The sequence below is a fragment of the Hibiscus syriacus genome, unplaced genomic scaffold, assembly GCF_006381635.1.
Source record: "Hibiscus syriacus cultivar Baekdansim isolate YM2019G1 unplaced genomic scaffold, ASM638163v2 tig00110186_pilon, whole genome shotgun sequence".
Lineage (NCBI taxonomy): Eukaryota > Viridiplantae > Streptophyta > Magnoliopsida > Malvales > Malvaceae > Hibiscus > Hibiscus syriacus.
The window spans coordinates 531,502-549,790 of NW_024062617.1; the positions used below are offsets into that span (position 1 = coordinate 531,502).

General features: G+C 35.2%; 2 protein-coding genes and 1 pseudogene across 2 annotated transcripts; all 3 read right to left on the reverse strand.

Moving 5' to 3' along the window:
• Positions 1-307: 307 nt before the first annotated feature.
• On the reverse strand, positions 308-11,791 carry LOC120217290 (annotated as a pseudogene).
• A 2,369-nt stretch (positions 11,792-14,160) lies between these two features.
• On the reverse strand, positions 14,161-14,592 carry LOC120217291 (glutaredoxin-C9-like). The gene has a single exon (XM_039214462.1). The coding sequence runs from the start codon at positions 14,590-14,592 to the stop codon at positions 14,161-14,163; it is 432 nt and encodes a 143-aa protein (XP_039070393.1).
• A 1,699-nt stretch (positions 14,593-16,291) lies between these two features.
• LOC120217163 lies at positions 16,292-17,879 on the reverse strand. The gene is made up of 2 exons (XM_039214370.1): positions 17,691-17,879; positions 16,292-16,919 (listed from the first exon to the last, which is right to left on the reverse strand). Exons 1-2 carry the CDS (start codon positions 17,856-17,858, stop codon positions 16,368-16,370), a joined length of 720 nt encoding a protein of 239 aa, XP_039070301.1. The 5' UTR covers positions 17,859-17,879; the 3' UTR covers positions 16,292-16,367.
• Between the last annotated feature and the right edge of the window lie 410 nt (positions 17,880-18,289).

Sequence of the window (18,289 nt, forward strand, 5' to 3'; positions counted from 1 at the left end):
TTCACTCTTGCTTTGACCCTCTGATACGAGGTATTTCAAAATACCTCCATTTTGGACAATCTGTAAGGTGTATATTCTCAATTTTAGCCTTGAGATTATGTCCTTGTGTTCGAAGAGAGTGAGAATCGGTTGGTAGAATTTTCATAAAACTCGAGTCAGATTTAGGTAGAAAGAACATATTTCTCAGGTCGTGTCCACCGAAAATCCAACTCAATCTAACTTATCACCATCCGTAGTATCCTTAAAGAGAGTAAGTACTTTTCTTATGAAAGGAGGGTGTGCTTGCAGTTTTTGTATAAGACGACAGTGGGAAAATGTGAATATCACTAAACTTTATTATTGAAAATTTAGGTTATAAAAACATTTTAAAGGTTCCAAAAGAGAATGCCATCACATTGGCAACCCTTTCGCAACCAATTGCCTTTGAAGCTGCAATTTTCGACAAAAAATTATGTTGCAGCTCATGCAACAGTTTAGTCACTATAATCTTCTGAATCTGCTGAGTCTAAGGCATCGTCACTTCTAGTCTTGCTACTTTATCCGATGCATCACTCATCTTTAAATCGCCTTCTGAATCTTCCTCTCCCATCTGTTTGCCACCGTCATCGTCTTCATAAGTGTTTTCATCTTCATTGCTGGCTTCAATTTGCTCTCGAATCCACCCATTAGAAGCTCCGTTAAGATCTAGCTCCCAGTTTCCTTGCTCATATCCTTCACCTTGTCCATTGTCATCCGACTCCTCTTCTGTACTGTTACTATCAGGAGGATTTGCCATGTCCATCATCCCAAACTTTTCAGTCCTCCAGTCTTCATCCAAGTTTCGTACAGATACCGCACTGGCCTTGGGTTTAATCATATTAGCAGCTCTCTTTCTAGCAGTTTGCCAGCCACGTCCGGAACTCTGACCATTTGTTCTTTGGCTCTGTTGTTTGAGGTGGAAACTTACAATATTGTTTTCTCTAGCACTTTGCTTAATGATATCGTTTTTGGAATCAGAAGCTTTCCTCTTCCATTTTCTACGGGTGCCTCTTCCCCGTTTATGGTTGTTCCGCCTACTATTATTCAGGTCAGAAAAGTTTTCTTCTTGGTCTTGTTCTTTCAATTCAAGCTCTTTATTCTTGACGAAAGGAGAGATTCTTGAAGGAAGCTTCTGCATATTTGACAAAAATGGTTAGCTTACCATTTGATAAGTCACATTAAAATATACCTGCGGGCAGGAGGATGGGAATAAAAGGCATTAAAATCCACTCACTATATATGCTTTAGTTTCCCTGTTCTCCAAATGTTCGGCTTTCTCCTGCCTTCCGTACATGATGGACGAATCAAGCTCCAAAAGCCTTAAAACTGAAGCTGGAGCGGTTTGGGGTATCCATGGAAGCACCAAATCAGTAGGAGAATCACTCTCTGACCGAAGACTAGAACCAGGTAACTCCCTCGTCGTCACAAAGTTAGATGATAAATAATCTCGCTTTATGGCACTCTCAAGCTGAGTCAACAGCTGCAACAAGAACATGACATTGGAGTGAGAACAGGGCCAAAATTGCATCTATAAAACATTTATCTAATCATTTGATAGACAGTGTAATCCCATAGCATAAGGCACATGTGAAATGGCTATGTAATAAGAAAAATTGAAAGAAAAAGTGAAAGGAGGCAGTGCTATTAAAGGATAAACGCTCGAGTTAGGATTTAGAGTTTGCACAGCGATTCATTAGAGAATGCAATCTACTATAGTGGTTCACAATAATAGGCTAATATTCAAATGAAAACCTTAACTAAATGAAACTTTTTTGGGCAATTTAGTTCTATTTCAAATAAATGAATACATTTAGGAGTTCATTCGCGGAAGATGATGTATTTAGCTTCCTGCCCCACATCTTTCTTTGACTCCCTGTCCAAATCGATTCAAGAGCTTCTGGCGGAATAGATGCCTGCCAAGGGAAAAGTTCAGACAAACATAAGAAAAAATAAAATTCCATTTATATGGGAAATTCAAAGTTGGGCAGTTTTAATTCACCTCAACTAGAGCACAAAAGGACTTTAGTATGTTGATTCCCACGAGGAAAGAAGAATCAAGAGTATGTTTACCTTTGTTGTCAAGCTTCCTGTTTTCTTTGCACTCAATCTCATGTTCATAGAAACTAAAACCATAGTTAATGGAGTGAAACGTCTGGTGGCGGTAACTACAGTGCATATCCTCTGTTATATAAGAGTCGAGGCATGCATCACAAACAGCCAACAGCGGCGCACATCTCTTCTTTTCATATTTCATGGCACACAAAGTCGAGGCATTGTAACATTCCTTCCACATCCACCTCTGGAAATCTTGGTACCTCTTCATGGCAGACTTTCTCTCATTTTCATTTCTCCCAAGCTGAATTTTGAAAGAAGGTACTGTTTCCAATGCATCAGAGTGCAACCCACAGACCCCACTACTAGGACTTTCAAATTTGGCAGGAAAATCAGGATCAGAATCTATTTCAGAAGTTTCATTTTCAGAAGAGCTTCCACTTCGGCCCATAGCTCTAGCAGAGTGCAAGTTCCTGCAAATGTTTTCTTTGAAGGAGAATTCAATCTTTTGAAACATTATCCGTAAATGGGATTCCCTGATTCCTCGTGCATTCAAAGATTCCAAAAGAGCATCGAATGCCTACAAAGAAATTTAATTGAATGCGTTACTAAATAAACCAGATGTAAGATATAAAAATTATAGTGTTCATTTGACTTGTCAAGCAATTCATTCCAATATATATCAACAAATCTCTATTTCTAAGTAGTATAGCATACCTCTTCAGAATCAATCAGCCTCCAATTTCCATCATGTAACTCAACATATATCAGGCTGGAACAAGGGTCATTTTTAGAAGCAGAAGCAACAAACTGCCAGTATCTATTACGTCTACGATCTTGGCCAAGAGGTAAAGACCTGTAAACATACATCTCTTCCGCTCTTTGGGTAATGTAGGATTTCAACTGTGAGCGTGATCTTTTTGAGACATATCCATGATGCTGAGCAGAGAAGTTATCTAGACCCATGGAGGCCTCTTGAAGTATCAAGGCCCTTTCAGCAGGATAACTAATGAGGTCATTCTGCACATTTTGTGAAGATAGTGGGGGTTTTTGGTCTTCTGGTATGCTTGGAGATGCCTCATAATTTTTATTATCAGCAACAGGAAATGGACTTTGGCTGCCCTCCACGGCAGAACTAGGCAATTGAGCTTCAGCCTTGATTCCCATTGTAGAAGCAAAATCCATTTTAACACTACTTTCTTCCTTCAGACGACTTTTATCCAGCTGAGCCTCAGCCCACATTTGCTTTTTAAGAGCATTTGCTGCTTCAAGACGATCCTGCAAATTCATAAATCAAATTACAAAGAAGAAAACGATAAGTACCTTTACTATCAAAGCAACAGCACAATCAGACACATGCACAGTTAAAGATATACCTCAAGCACAGCACGAATAGAGTTCCCTTCATTTGCAATACCGATCAAGGCAACAAGAGCATTAAGGTGCTCCTCAACACTAAGATGAGAATATTCGCCTTCTGAAAGACCCTGAATCAATGATTCACCTGACTTGCTTTCATCAATTTCAATATTCTGTTGATCAGGATTGCTTGCTCCATTCTCCTCACCAGCAACATATTGTCCAGTGTTACTTAGACCATGGTCATCCTTCACAGTATTTGAAGGGAAAGAGGAAAAATCCTTATCAAATTCAGCTGGAACACCCAGTGCATCATCAGTTGAGGCACATAGATTTTCACTAACTAAACAAGTCACATAATCCTTAGGGTAGTCAGCATCTTTGTTAGCATTTGAAGGAGTAGCTATATCATCAATTTCAGGATCATCATCAACATCACATTTATAGTCTTCATCTCTTTCCACCTCATCTCTTTCAACTTCATCAGCATCTTCTCCACCTAAAAATCCATTCTTGAATTGCCGTATCTTTTTCCTTGCAGTTGTGAGTATGGCCTCTGCATCAGCAGGGTCTTACGCAATAAGTTGAAGGAGCTATTCTTTCAAAAAGCTTTGTATCCCTCGTCAAAGCAACTGATATAGAAGCCTCTGGCGTCTTGCTCGTTGTAAGGTCCCGAAGTCCAGATTTCTAATAAGAAACAGATAAAATCAGGAAAAGGCATGTAAAAGATACACATTAATTTGATACCTAACAAGAACACAGTCCAACCTCACCTGAATCTTATCTGCAAGTTCTAGAACTGTTAATCCTTTGCTTCCCTCCAGTGAAAGAACATGAAAAGCAACATGAAAAACATGCAACTCCACTTACCCCTTCAACAATCTGAGGGTTTCCACCTTCAGGGTTGGCAGCACAGTTTTGATTCATCCCTAATCCAGTTGCCGGTGTTCTTGCGACATCTTCAATGTCTTTTATTATCGATCTCAAAAGAGCAACATGAATCTCACCCAACAACCTTGATTCCTGATGTCAAAATTGTAACAATATCACATATAGGAAGCTGAATAAATCAGAACATGTAAAAAACAGACTGTAGAAAACAGATAAGTCTGTTATTTTTATTCTTGTGTACATTCAGTAGAACATATTACATATTTATATACAAATTATGCCTCTAAACTAGGAAACTCAAAGAAAGGAGACTAATCCTAGGAGATGTAATCCCTTGAAATAAGGGATTGAAAAACAGAAAATAATTACAGAATCTTTTAACTTAAAGGATTAACAACTCATTTCTATAATTCCTACACTCCCCCTCAAACTGGTGTATATATGTTGTATATACCCAGTTTGAATGACATCTCATCAAAAGTCACTCGTGGAAGGGCTTTGGTGAAGATATCTGCCAGCTGTTTCTTCGTCGGAATGTACTGCAGTTTTGCAACTCCATTGTTGACCTTCTCGTAAATAAAATGTCTGTCTAGCTCAATGTGTTTCGTTCTATCATGCTGCCCTGGGTTTTTTGCTATACTCATAGCAGATTAACTGTCACTAAAAATCTCAAAATTATTCTTGTCATCTAAGTCCAGTTCTCTTTTAATCCACATTTCTTCACATATTCCAAGAGCCATTGCTCTAAACTCTGACTCAACACTACTTTGAGAAACAACAGCTTGTTTCTTACTTCTCCAAGTCACCAAATTACCCCAAACGTAGGTATAGTAGCCACTAACTGACCTTCTATCAGTTAATTCACCTCCCCAGCTTGCATCCGTATAAACCTTCACTGTTCTATCTTGATTTTTTCTAAATATAAGTCCAGCTCCTGGGGTAAATTTCAAGAACCTTAAAATTCTGTTAACAACTTCCAATTGTTCTTCTCGAGGATCACTCATATGTTGGCTGACAATGCTCACTGAGTATGCAATATCAGGCCTGGTCAGTGAAAGGTAGATTAACTTCCCAACTAATCTTTGGTAGGTTTCTTTGTTTACTGGATTTCCAGTCCTTTCCTTGCAAAATTTAAAGCCTGGCTCCATTGGAGTTTCAACTGGTTTGCAGTCGAACATCCCAGTTTCTGCAAGAAGATCCAAAATATACTTACGCTGGTTTATGACCAGCCCTTCCTCGGACCTTGCAACTTCCATACCCAGGAAATACCTCATACTCCCTAAATCCTTAGTTTCGAACTCCTTTGCAAGATTCATCTTTAGCTTTTCTATTTCTTCTATATCACTGCCAGTTATAATCATATCATCTACATAGACAATTAGGAGGGTTATCTTACCACTCGGTACAATTTTTCTGAATAATGTGTGATCCGCTTGGCTTTGTTTGAAACCATTTTGTGTCATGGCTTTAGCAAATCGATCAAACCAAGCCCTGGGAGACTGTTTTAAGCCATATAAGGATTTATTGAGCTTGCACACAATTTTCTTAGTGACCTTTCCTTCTAATCCGGGGGGACCTCCATGTATACCTCTTCTTCAAGGTTCCCATTCAGAAAAACATTCTTTATGTCCAGCTGATGTAATTTCCAATCCATGTTAACAGCTACTGATAACAATATTCTAATGGTATTCAATTTTGCAACCGGTGCAAAAGTCTCCTGGTAGTCGATGCAATAGGACTGAGAAAAACCTTAGTAACCAGCCTTGCCTTGTATCTTTCCACACTCCCATCCAAATGATATTTGACTGTAAATATCCACCTGCATCCAACAGCTCTATTCCCTTCTGGCAAATCTGTCAAACTCCATGTCTTATTCTTTTGCAACGCTTTTATCTCTTCTTCCACAATCTTTTTCCACTCAGGAGATTGAAATGCTTTTGTCACATTTCTTGGGATTTTCACAATGTTAATGCTGGCAGTGAAGGCCCTGAAATTAGACTGTAATTTCCCATATGCAACATACTTATTTATGAGATGAGCAGTGCATTTTCTTACCCCATTCCTAATATCAATAGGAAAGTCATCAAGATCAACAGTAGTAGCCTCTTGGTAACCATCATTACCTTCTGTTTCAACTACAACAGGATCTGAATCTGGTTTTTGGCAAATGCTAGGCTGACTGATTTCTTCAGCAACATCTTTCCTTCTTCTTGAGTAAACATTGAGTTGTTTCGGTTGGGGAGTTATGGTTTCAGGGTCATTGTTAGGTGCATTTTTTTTAGTGGTGGAAGGTGTTTTGCACGGACTAGAGTGCTGAGATACGGAGGAAGGTAATTCATCAGAGTTATTTAGGTTATTCCCATCACCCTCCCCCTCCCCCTCCCTAGGAACTGGGACAGTGCTAGCCGGCTTTGGAGAGACAGTAATAGGTAAGGAAATGATAGGCTGTAAAGAAATATCGGTTTGAACAGGTTGAAATTCCTTGTAACTAATAGGCTGTAAAGAAATATCGGTTTGAACAGGCTGAAATTCCTTGTAACTCTCTCCCTGAATTTTTGTTCCTGAAAAATAAGGTTGGTTTTCAAAAAATGTAACATCAAAGGAGACATAGGTCTTTTTTGTGGAAGGTGAGTAACACTTGTAACCCTTCTGACTCGAAGAATAGCCCAGGAACACACACTTTATGGACCTAGGATCTAATTTCCCTCTGTTGTGGATATGAACAAAGGCTGTACACCCAAACACCCGAGGAGAAAGACTTGAGTTTAAATGTTTAAAATGGGGATACAGCTGAAACAAAACCTTAGTAGGGATTTTGAAATCTAAGGTCTTACTTGGCATTCTATTGATGAGGCAAGTGGCTGTAAGAAGAGCTTCCTCCCAAAGATACTTAGGAGCATTAGCAGCAAACATAAGAGACCTAGTAACCTCTAGAAGATGTCTATTTTTCCTTTCTGCTACCCCGTTTTGTTGAGGTGTGTTGACATAAGAAGTAAGGTGAACAATGCCTTTTTCCTTAAAGAAATACCCAAGGATTTTATTCAAATACTCACTCCCATTGTCACTCCTTAGAATTTTGATTTTTGTGTCAAATTGGATTTCAACTTTTTGATAAAAACTTTTAAAGAGATACTCAACCTCAGATTTTTCTCTCATTAAGAAAACCCATGTTGTCCTAGAGTAATCATCTATAAAAGACACAAACCACTTATACCCAGAAATACTTTTGACAGGAGAAGGGCCCCAAATGTCACTATGGATGATGGAAAAAGGTGTTGGTTCAAATTTGGCTGGAATATATGGTTTTCTGGTGTGTTTGGCCATTTGACAAATTTCACAGGAAAACAAAGATGAATCTTTATTAATGAATAAGTTCGGTAACATTTTGGAAAGATAGAAAAAATTAGGATGACCTAATCTAGAGTGCCATAACATAATTTTATTGGTATTGAGATCAGAAGATAAATTTGGTTTTCTAAGAGCACTGGATAAGGCATGATTATGAGATGCTTTACCTCCAAGGGTGTACAATCCTTTGCCCAGCCTAGCACTGCCAATCACCCTCTTCGAGCCCTGTGCCTGAAAAATGCAACCATCAGTACCAAACACAACATTACAACCAAAATCTTTAATTAATTTGCTGGCTGACAACAGATTGCATGCAAGTCTAGGAACATAGAGGACATTATGAAGTAATAGATTTTTGTTTAATGTAACAGAACCACTCCCTTTGACTGTAGTGAGAGAGCCATATGCTATTTTAATAGAAGCTGGTAAGCTGCTTTCACTATATTCCTCCAAGAGATCAATATTTCCTGTCATATGATCTGATGCACCCGAGTCTATTATCCATTGTACCGAGGAAGCATATGGATTATTTCCATCAGTAGTAGTATAAGTCACATTTGTAGGCTTGGCTGTCATACTGCTCAAAATCTGTTGAAAATCTGTTGTAGTTCCTCTATTTGTTTCTTGCTAAAACTGCTTGAGGAATCATCTTAAGAGGCAATATGAGGCTCCTTTTGAAACCTGGACCGTGTGGGCTGCCAATCGGCTGGTTTTCCGTGCAGCTTCCAACATTGATTTTTCATATGGCCTGGCTTCTTACAATGTTCACACCAAAGGCGATTTTTCCTCTGTTGCTTTGAAAATTTGAAATCTGAAAATCAGATTGAGAGGGGCTGGTCTGGGAAGTGATTTCGGATGCCGAGGGATCCGGATTAGCCATAAAAAAATAGAGTTGAATAGGAATTGATTTAAAGAGAAGCGGAAATCGGATTGATCGCTCTAACCTGATATCATGTAGAAAACAAACTGTGTAGAAAACAGACTGTAGAAAACAGACAAGTCTGTTATTTTTATTCTTGTGTACATTCAGTAGAACATATTACATATTTATATACAAATTATGCCTCTAAACTAGGAAACTCTAAGAAAGGAAACTAATCCTAGGAGATGTAATCCCTTGAAATAAGGGATTGAAAAACAGAAAATAATTACAGAATCTCTTAACTTAAGGGATTGACAACTCATTTCTATAATTCCTACATAAAACAAGATATTTCATTAGATACTCACATAGTCATGAAAAGCTTGGACGAACTCGTCAAGAGTAAAAGGCCATAGATTGAGAACATCAGCAAAAGTAATAAAAAATCTCCATGCCTGATAAAGGAAACAGTGTATTAGTCCTTTTGGCTTTAGAACTAAAACTTGCTATATTTATAATTTTACCTTAAATCATTTAGAAAACACACTCAAAAGATACAAAGATCAATAGACATGTAACTTAAAGCAGATAAAAAACTGGTCAGTATGTTAATACCATGAGAAGATTCCCAACATTCTCCTCTGAATCAATCCACGGTTGAATATCAAATGGCCTTTTCAATTGCACAGCCCTGGGCGGAAACGGGCTTAAAGAATCTAAAACAGAAATATTAGTGTTATTATCAGTTCAAAGCTGCTCAAGGGTCAAATTAGATAGCAAAATAACACAACCCATCAAGAAATGAAAAGCTAGAGAAGTATTAAAAATAAGAATAAACAATAAGAGAAACATATAATAATCTTTCTGCAAATCCAGGTGATAAATATATTGTTAGTACACCTAGCATAATATCCCTCCTAACCAAGAAACTGTTCTAATTGTTCACTACAGAGAACAAGAAATTATTCCAACCAGACACATTCAGAACATTCATTATGTTAGTGGTACCCAGTATTTCCTTTCAAATGGTAACGTTGAGGGCAAAAAAGAAAACAGTTCAAGAGAGAGAATACTTGATTACAACCAAGAAGAAAGTAATATAAGAGTTTTAGTTTTTTTCTCTTATCCAAAATGCTTACCAATTAAAGTACAAATTAAATTCAAGGCAAACAGACAAATGCAATTCATGTGAGATTTTCCGCAAATTGTTGGGGGGTGGGGGGAGCTCAGGATAATCTGAAAATATATTATTTTCAACTGTGAAGTATCACTAAACTTTATGGTATATCTAATCCAAAATGCTCACCAGACAAATGCAAATCAAGTGACATTTACCTCTAAATGACTCAAGATTTTGCAAGCTATCATGATCAAGATGAGTAATTTTGTGTATTCCCTTCCTAGCAGCAGCCAACTCCAAGAGTTCTAGCTGTTCATCATCAAGAAGATCCATAGACTCTTTAGCAATTTTCCGTGTAGTTGCCTTCTCCCTGGCAATTCTACGTCTCTCTTCCTCTCTCTCTCTGCGAAGGTCTTCCTTTTGTCTCTTTCTCTCAGCCTATAAGGTAAACCCCCAAAAATTAAAACTTACTATAAGAAAGAGAGAAAATGTTCATTTATTATTAAGGTAATTACATTGTCTGCAAAATACTCCTACTCTTAAATATTCTTTCTGTAAAAACTTGTCTTCTTTCTAGTTCACTTTTCTGCCCTCGCTGTAATCTCTCTTCTTCTCGCTGCCTCTCACGCATCAACCTCTCTTCTTCCTTCCTTCTTTCACGTTCATGCCTTTCCATTTCTTTCCTCATTCTCTCTTCAATCTGAGAAAAACAATTTTAATAATGAGCCAATATAGAGGATTCCCACAGTATCATTTCGCCTTTTATGGTCAAGTTTCTCAAGCTCTTTCCGAATCCTATTCTCATGCGCCTCAACTTCCCTTGGAATTCTATTTTCATCACTCTACAAGAAAAAGATGATAAATGAAATAGATAATTTACAGAATTAGAATCATGGAAGGAAATAGATAATGTACATATCATACCAAGCTAGGCACCTTGCGCTTCCTATCGATCCGTGGATCAGCATCATTATTCAAAGTTTGCTCGGCAGAAAGCATATATGAATCTTCTGAACCCAAAACCGGATGGCAAATAGACTGAGCATTTCTCCCGTCTGTAAATGACTCCCTTTCGGCGAACGAATCGTCAGCCACTTGAGATGATGAAGGAACAGTTCCTTGTTGAGGTAACACACGAACTTGAAATCCATGACCTGGTATATTATGAATCCTGGACAATGGCTCCTCTTCATGCACGAATGATGTAGCTCTACCCCTTGCACCACTGACCGAGGAGTCATGAAAATGAGACTGAGTAACTAGTCCGTATGCATCAGATCTAAGTCTTGAATGCTCTGGAAGAAACTGATACTCATGAAAGCCCTTGCAGCGTCCTGAGATTTTGAGTTCATATGATATCAATAAGTCAACCCATATGACTAGGTAATACAATTCTCAAAACAAGAACAAACTGAATCAGTGTACCTCCAAAAGCATCGGGAGGCAATGGATCGAACTCCATGCCAAGCATAGGCCCATCATCCCTCAATGGCTCCCCCAACTGTGTCTCCACACAAGCAATTGCTCTGAGCTCCATTATAGACTGCTGTGACTCATAATACCTCCTAACAGTTGGCACATCCTCCATCAACTCCCGAGAAGGGCTTCCCCCTAACTTCCGTGAGTCCATATACGGACTGGAACCCGACCCCGACCTGGATCCATATTCCAGTCCAGGCCCAGCCCGCAAATCATCAATGGGAGATCCAGGCGGTAAAGCGACACCTTTTCGCTGTTTCTTGGAAGGAGTTTCCTTCTTTTCTTTCAATCTCCGGTGACAAAACCACATCTGCAGCTGCCGGTCTGATAGTCCCAATATCTCCGATTCCGATGGGTATGTCTCCTCTAAGAAAAGAAAACACACCAGAAATTAAAAAAAAACAACTATAAATTAAGAGAAAGATATTGAAGAACATACAAGCATAAGCTTTCTCGAGAGCTTCGAGTTGAAACGGAATCTTCATCTGTCGTTTACGCTTAACCTTGCCTTCATTGGAACTGCTCACGTTTTTACTTGGATTGTTGATCTGATTGTTATTGTTATCATTATTATTATCCTCTCCTGAACCAGCCTCCATCGAAGCAGATCCAATAATCAAAGAACAAAACTTAGGGGTTCAAACGAAAAGCTCTTTTTTTTTTATTATTATTATTATTATTATTTTTTCTTTGTGTCTCCTTCTCCCATTACATATGAAAATTGAATTTTGTTGTTATTGTCGTATCTTTGTATCTAATAACACACGAAATATCGTGAAAGTCGAGAATGGATGAGAATTATGATAAAAAACAAGAACAATGAATAACAAAAAAAACAAATGAAAAATTAAAAGGATTATAACAGTGAAATTTGGAGCAAAACAACGACAACAAGAGGCTTCCTCCAGTCCAATTACACATTCCATAATAACAAATTTCCTCTTTTTTGCAACACTAATTAATCTTAAAAAGTAAACTCAATCCTTTATTTCTTTTATTTTTTTCATCGAATTTGATTTATTTTTGGGTGTCAGATGTTAAAACACTGTGTTAGCGGTGGGATTTTCCCAAAAGAATTTATTAAAATTGAAATCAAACTTCATTAATTTACAATTTTTCTTGTAAAATCTTCACTCTGTAACGAAGAACAATTTCCTTTTCACTGATCTTCAACTTCAACATTATTGTTCGAGGTTTATTTATGGTTTAGATCACTGTATTCTTTACAATTTTTAATTTAGTCCCTAAAATAAAAATGAAACTTCAATCCCTTTAAAAAAAGTACTCATTTTACAACAACTTTTAGTTTATTTTTAGCTATTAGTTTTTGGATAAGTTGGTGCTTATATTATCCAAGAAAGCAGCACAAGTTGCTACAAACAAATACAGCCTATGAAAGGGATACCCCAAATTCTAAAGGATCCCTCGATTAGTACACAAATACATATTAATCCTTTCATTTTTATATATACAATCTAATACGAATTATCTCTTTCATACACTCAACAATGTCATCAATCAAACGTCTAACAGCTCTAAATTATTTTTGATTGCACTCCTACCATATGCAATACAGAGAATTGATCCTAACAAGCTTAAGGATTCGAACACTCAGAGTTTTCCCTTCAAATTATCCACCGCCCTCAACAATCTATCATCCCAACGTATAGTTGATTAATCCAAATTATATTTTATAAAAGTTCATTATGGAAGTGAATTTCTCAACCAAATTTTTTCTATTCACAATATTATGATTCAAACTTTTGACTTTTATTTAAAAAAATTAGTGTCTCACCTTACTAAATTAATCGGTAATTGATTTAATAAATAACAATTTTAATTGACTTTTGTAAATTGAATATTTATTGTAAATAGAATTTTGATTTTGAAATCAACATGTTGAATATAAAATGTTATGTGTTCAAGTTTAGCCCTAATTCACTAACAATGGTATCAAATGGATTATGTTTAGGGACTAAAGTCATAAAACTAAACTCAAGTGGATTAAATTTCACAAGTTAGAAGAGTGCAGGACTAAGAGCATAATTGAACTTTTGTTATATATTAATTTTATGGGTAAGATTAAGGTAAATGGTGAATTTCTTTGACTGGGCATCTTTGATTTATAAAGTGGTGTTCTTTGAGTATAGAAATAATTTTAAATTACGGACCAAACTAATTTAGTGATTAAAAATATTATTGTTATTTTTAGATATTTTAGATTCGAGCATAAAAATATTATAAAAGTAATTGAGATTTCATTATCAAATGAAGAGTATTTGAACTTTCATTGTCAAACGATTGAGAATATTTGAAATAAATACTATTTTACAACCACTCTAAAATAATAATAAAAATCTTTTAAAGTATGGATCAATGGACCTCAATATGTTATTTAAATTAGATTCTAGATAAAATTAACAAAAAAATAATTATTTAAATATATATTTTATTTAAAACATTAATATTTTAATCTTAACCTTTATTGAATGGCCTGACACTTAATCTCGTTAAATCAACTTATAATTAATTTTGTTTTATATTAATAAATTTTCAGGAATACTAGCCAAGCTGACATTGGAACTGAACACAAGTTGTTCGAAGAAATGACTAATTCTTTCGTTTGCATACTCGGGCAAAAGAAAATAAAATAAGCTATGGGATTGCCTGATGTGATGAAAAACTAATGGTATTGAACCAAAGGATGGGCTTTTTTTCCCCAGAAGCCATGGATTGCTGATCGCACACGAGTTATTCGAAGAAATTACTACAATAGATTGTTCTTTGTGGTTTACATATTGATCCTTGATACATGGTTTATGCCAATAAAAGAATATGAATAATGCTATGGGATTGCATGATGAGATGAAAATGCAATGGTATTGTGGTAGAGGATGGGCGTTCTTCAGAATCCATGGAAATGTTTCGGTCAATGGGCTGTATTACTGATTGCGCATTAGTTGTTCGAAGAAATGACAATAAGAGAACTTAACAATGTTGTTATATTGAATTTTAAACAGATTCATATAAATCAAAGCCATAAAGCCCCGGCATCTCTCAAAATAGACACCAATTCACCGGAGATATGAGTCGATATAACCTTATCCCATCCGTCAAACAATTTCCCTCCGACGAAAACAGCCGGAAACTGCTCGATACTTCCGTTCCTTCTATCATCGTTGATTCTCGATAGTTCATTCAGCAAGGCCGCTTCCTTCTCTTCCTCAACTTCGCAGACCATCGGTTTCGCCCCTAGCTCTAATAGCAATCTCTTCACGACATGGCACATGCAACAACCACGTCTACCAAATACTATCACCGAATTCTCCGACACCAATTTTGTTACTCCCTTTCCGGTATCACTAATAACAACTCCCCCATCCCCGCCACCGAATTCACTTATTTGATCAATGTTGGTCGTTAAATCTAATAGTTTTTTTAACCGTTTGATGTCGTATATCATATCACAGTGTTGTCAAGTGGCATTTTTAATATTTTATTATTTTTAGATTTTTTAAAATAAAATTTCTATGTGAAAAAACCATAGTGTTACGTAAAAATAATATCTAAGAAAAAACCGTTAACATTCAAAATAAGATCGAAGGGATTAATTGATCTAATTCCACAATTCAAAAGTTTAATTAATGAAAGATTGAAGTAGAAGAACTTAATTAGTTGAAAAAATGGACTTAATTGATCTTTAAAAATATTTGAGAGCTTCATACAAACTTAAACCCATATATTTTGATTTTTTTTATATTCATATTGTATTTTATCGTATATATTATATTGTGTTTTAAGATTATCAAGTGAACTGTTTAAGGGTTAAATTATTATTTGACTAAGATCTAAGTATAAAATTAAAAGCATTTAGATAAAAACTAGATATGAAAAGTAATCATAGACAAGCTTGAAAGTTACTTAAAATATAAATAAATTTAAACTTCAACATTCAATCCTCAAATTTAATCTTACCTAATCCGTTTTATGATATAAATTTAGGATAATAACTACCACTATTATATTGTTTATAACATGACTTTTTATTTACATTCCAAGAATATGACGTGGATATTTATTTACTTCCACGTTTTTCTTGTATTTTTTAAAATCAAAGTTTGAGTTGAAAAAGTCAAAAATAAATTTTCCTTTTGGGTATGGTATTCCCACCTCTTCTAGACGTTGAAGTGCAACAAAATTAATTAGAAAAAATATCCTTTTTTTTTATAAAAAAAATATCCTTTTAAAAAAAAAACTATTTATTGTATTAACATGTTGATCACATGGGTAGGCACATGTTCTAGATGCCACAAAATATAATTACATAATAAAACACCCAACAACTTACTAGTTTGGTCTTCCCAAAGAAACAACTTACAAGTTTAGGGAGTGTTCATAATTCAGTTAAAATCGAATTAATCAATTGAATCGAAATTTCAGTTAATTAATTTTGAGATCGATAATGATTTTTTAAAATTTCGATTATCGATCAATTCGGTTTGAAATCAATTAATTAACTGAAATTATTAAATATTTCATATATTATATATATTATTTAGTTTTAGGAGTGTTTAAACTTTTATTTTAACCGAATTAACCGAAAATATTAAATATATAATATATATATTGCTTATAAATTTCGGTTAATTCGGTTAACCGACCAATTAACTAAATTTAGTTCGGTTTGATTAACTCTTTTTGAAAAAAAATCGGTTTAGTTAATGATTAAAGGAAAAAAAATTTGGTTAATGAATTTTGGGTAATTCGGTTCGATCGGTTAACTAAATTAACCGATAGAACACACCTATACAAGTTTGAGCCAAGTGGAAAAAAAGTAAACTTAAGCTTTAATTTAATATCTTAGTTTTATACAATTAGATATCTTAATTTTATTTCAAAGTTCGATTTAATACTTATTTTTATCTAATTAGAAATTTAAATTTAATTTTTTATTCAGATTAATATTTGAATTTAACTTTATAATTCAGATTTATTCAAATATATTATCTAGTGTGATATTCAATGTATAATTTCAATGTTTATTTCTCTATTTTAAACCGATAATCTCAAAAGAGAGTTCATTCTGTCAACTTACGAGTACTATCATTTTGCATTTACTTACACATCATACAAGTAGACAGCACAAATTTATGTTAAATTAAAGTATAATGATTAAATATGAAATTTCAGAATAATAGAGGGAATAAACTATAATTACACCAACTTAAAACACAAAAATCAATACCGGGCAACTAAACCGCGACGACTGATTGTTGCAGAGAGTTTCTCGGTGTTTAGCTTTCGATGGGGATGCAATGGCTTGGTGTTGGTATCAAGATAATAGAGGATAAACACCATTATTATCGAAGAAACAAACATTGGGATTGGCCCAAAGAACCAGAGAAGAAAAACAAGAGCAAAATAAAGAGATCGAAGCCCAAGTGACCAACAATCACCTCCTCCGATAACTGCTAATTTCACGGCTTCCACCGACACCTCACAGTTTGGCGTGGTTATGAGATAATTTGCATGAACGAAGTTCCTTGCCGATTGAACGAAGCAAGAAAATGCAAGGAAGAAGCAGGTTAAGAGGCAGATGAATTTGATCGACATTGTGGATTGCCTCGTATCGCCATAGATTAAGGTGCTTCGGAAGATGTTGTTCGATGAATTTCCGAGCCAGGCTCCGATTAGAGAGCCTAGAGTTAAACAAACTGAGCATAAAAAAGTTGCAGCCGAGGTGTTCGACCCAATGACTGTTAAAGCGTTGCTAACTTCATCTTTATCAGCCTGCAAACTAAAAAAGTTAAATTTTATAAAGCTCCCTGTACTATTTTCTTTTTAGTGAATTTAATCAGTGAATTTGATTTTATTAAATTGGTCTTTGAACTTTTTTGGGTTAATTTGACCCCTAAACTTAATAAGTTTGGTCAAATTAGCCTTTAAACTTTTTTTTATCAGATTGGCCCTTGAACTTATGAGTTGCTATAAAAAGTTAAAGGATCAATATGACCGAACTTGTTAATTAAAGGACCAATTTGATCAAAAAAAGTTGAAGGGTCAATTTGATCAAACTTATCAAGTTTATGTATCATTTCATATTTTAAGCCTAAGAAAAAGAAGGCACGCCAACTTTTTGGTAACACTATCAACATTTGATATATTGAATTATTAATTTGAATTGAATCTTACATAAACTCTATTATAGAGACGACATTAATTTTTGATAATTTAATTTTCTCTATTCAAAACATACATTAATTTTTTTATATAATTTTAAAAAATAAAACAAACACATGATAAATCGAAGGAAAAACTATGAATGTTTATTAGATTGTGATAATAAATTCGATATTCTTTAAATAAAATTTTAGATTAGTGCTTTCTAAATAAAAAAATAACCAGAGAACTTGTTTTTATTTAAAACATGCATCTAATTCAATTCTAGATATAATAAAATACGTAATATGATCCATTTGATACCAAGTCTCTTAGAAAAGAAGAAATGATTTTTTTTTTTGGAGAAAGTATGGTTGATGGAGTTGGAAAAGGGGGATTTACCTGCAAAACTCCTTCAACCCAAGCTTCTTTATCGTGGTTTTCGAAGCCAGTGACGGTGGTGTGAGGACGATGCAAGTACATGTAAAGGAGGAATAGATGGTAACCAAGCATGATGAGCAATCCAGCAGGGACCAAAATCAAATCCAGTTCATCCCTTTCGAAAGGCATTGCATCCGCCTGTTCACAATCTGGGCCTTCAAAGCTTGGAAATTGGCTTGATTTTGTAATGGTAATGCCAGCAGTTTAAGATATACTGTAAATCGTTTCTTGTTGTACAAGAAGCATTTCAATGGCGTCCTCGGCATTGTTTTATCTGATGTCAATCTTTGACTTTCACATTCTTGTGGAAGACGCAATACCAACTTGCCTTTTGTCCTTCTTCTTCTTAATTTATTTAGGGTTAACTACAGAAATAGTCACTTAACTATGTAAAACTAATACTTTTAGTCAATAATTTTTAAATGTTATAAAATGGTCAACAAAAATTATCAACGAATTACAAAATAGTCTTTAAACTTATCAAAATTTATTGTTGTTTTAACATTACAAGAGATGACTCATTGAGTGATCTCAGTGGTAAAAGAGAGTGTTTTTCTCTC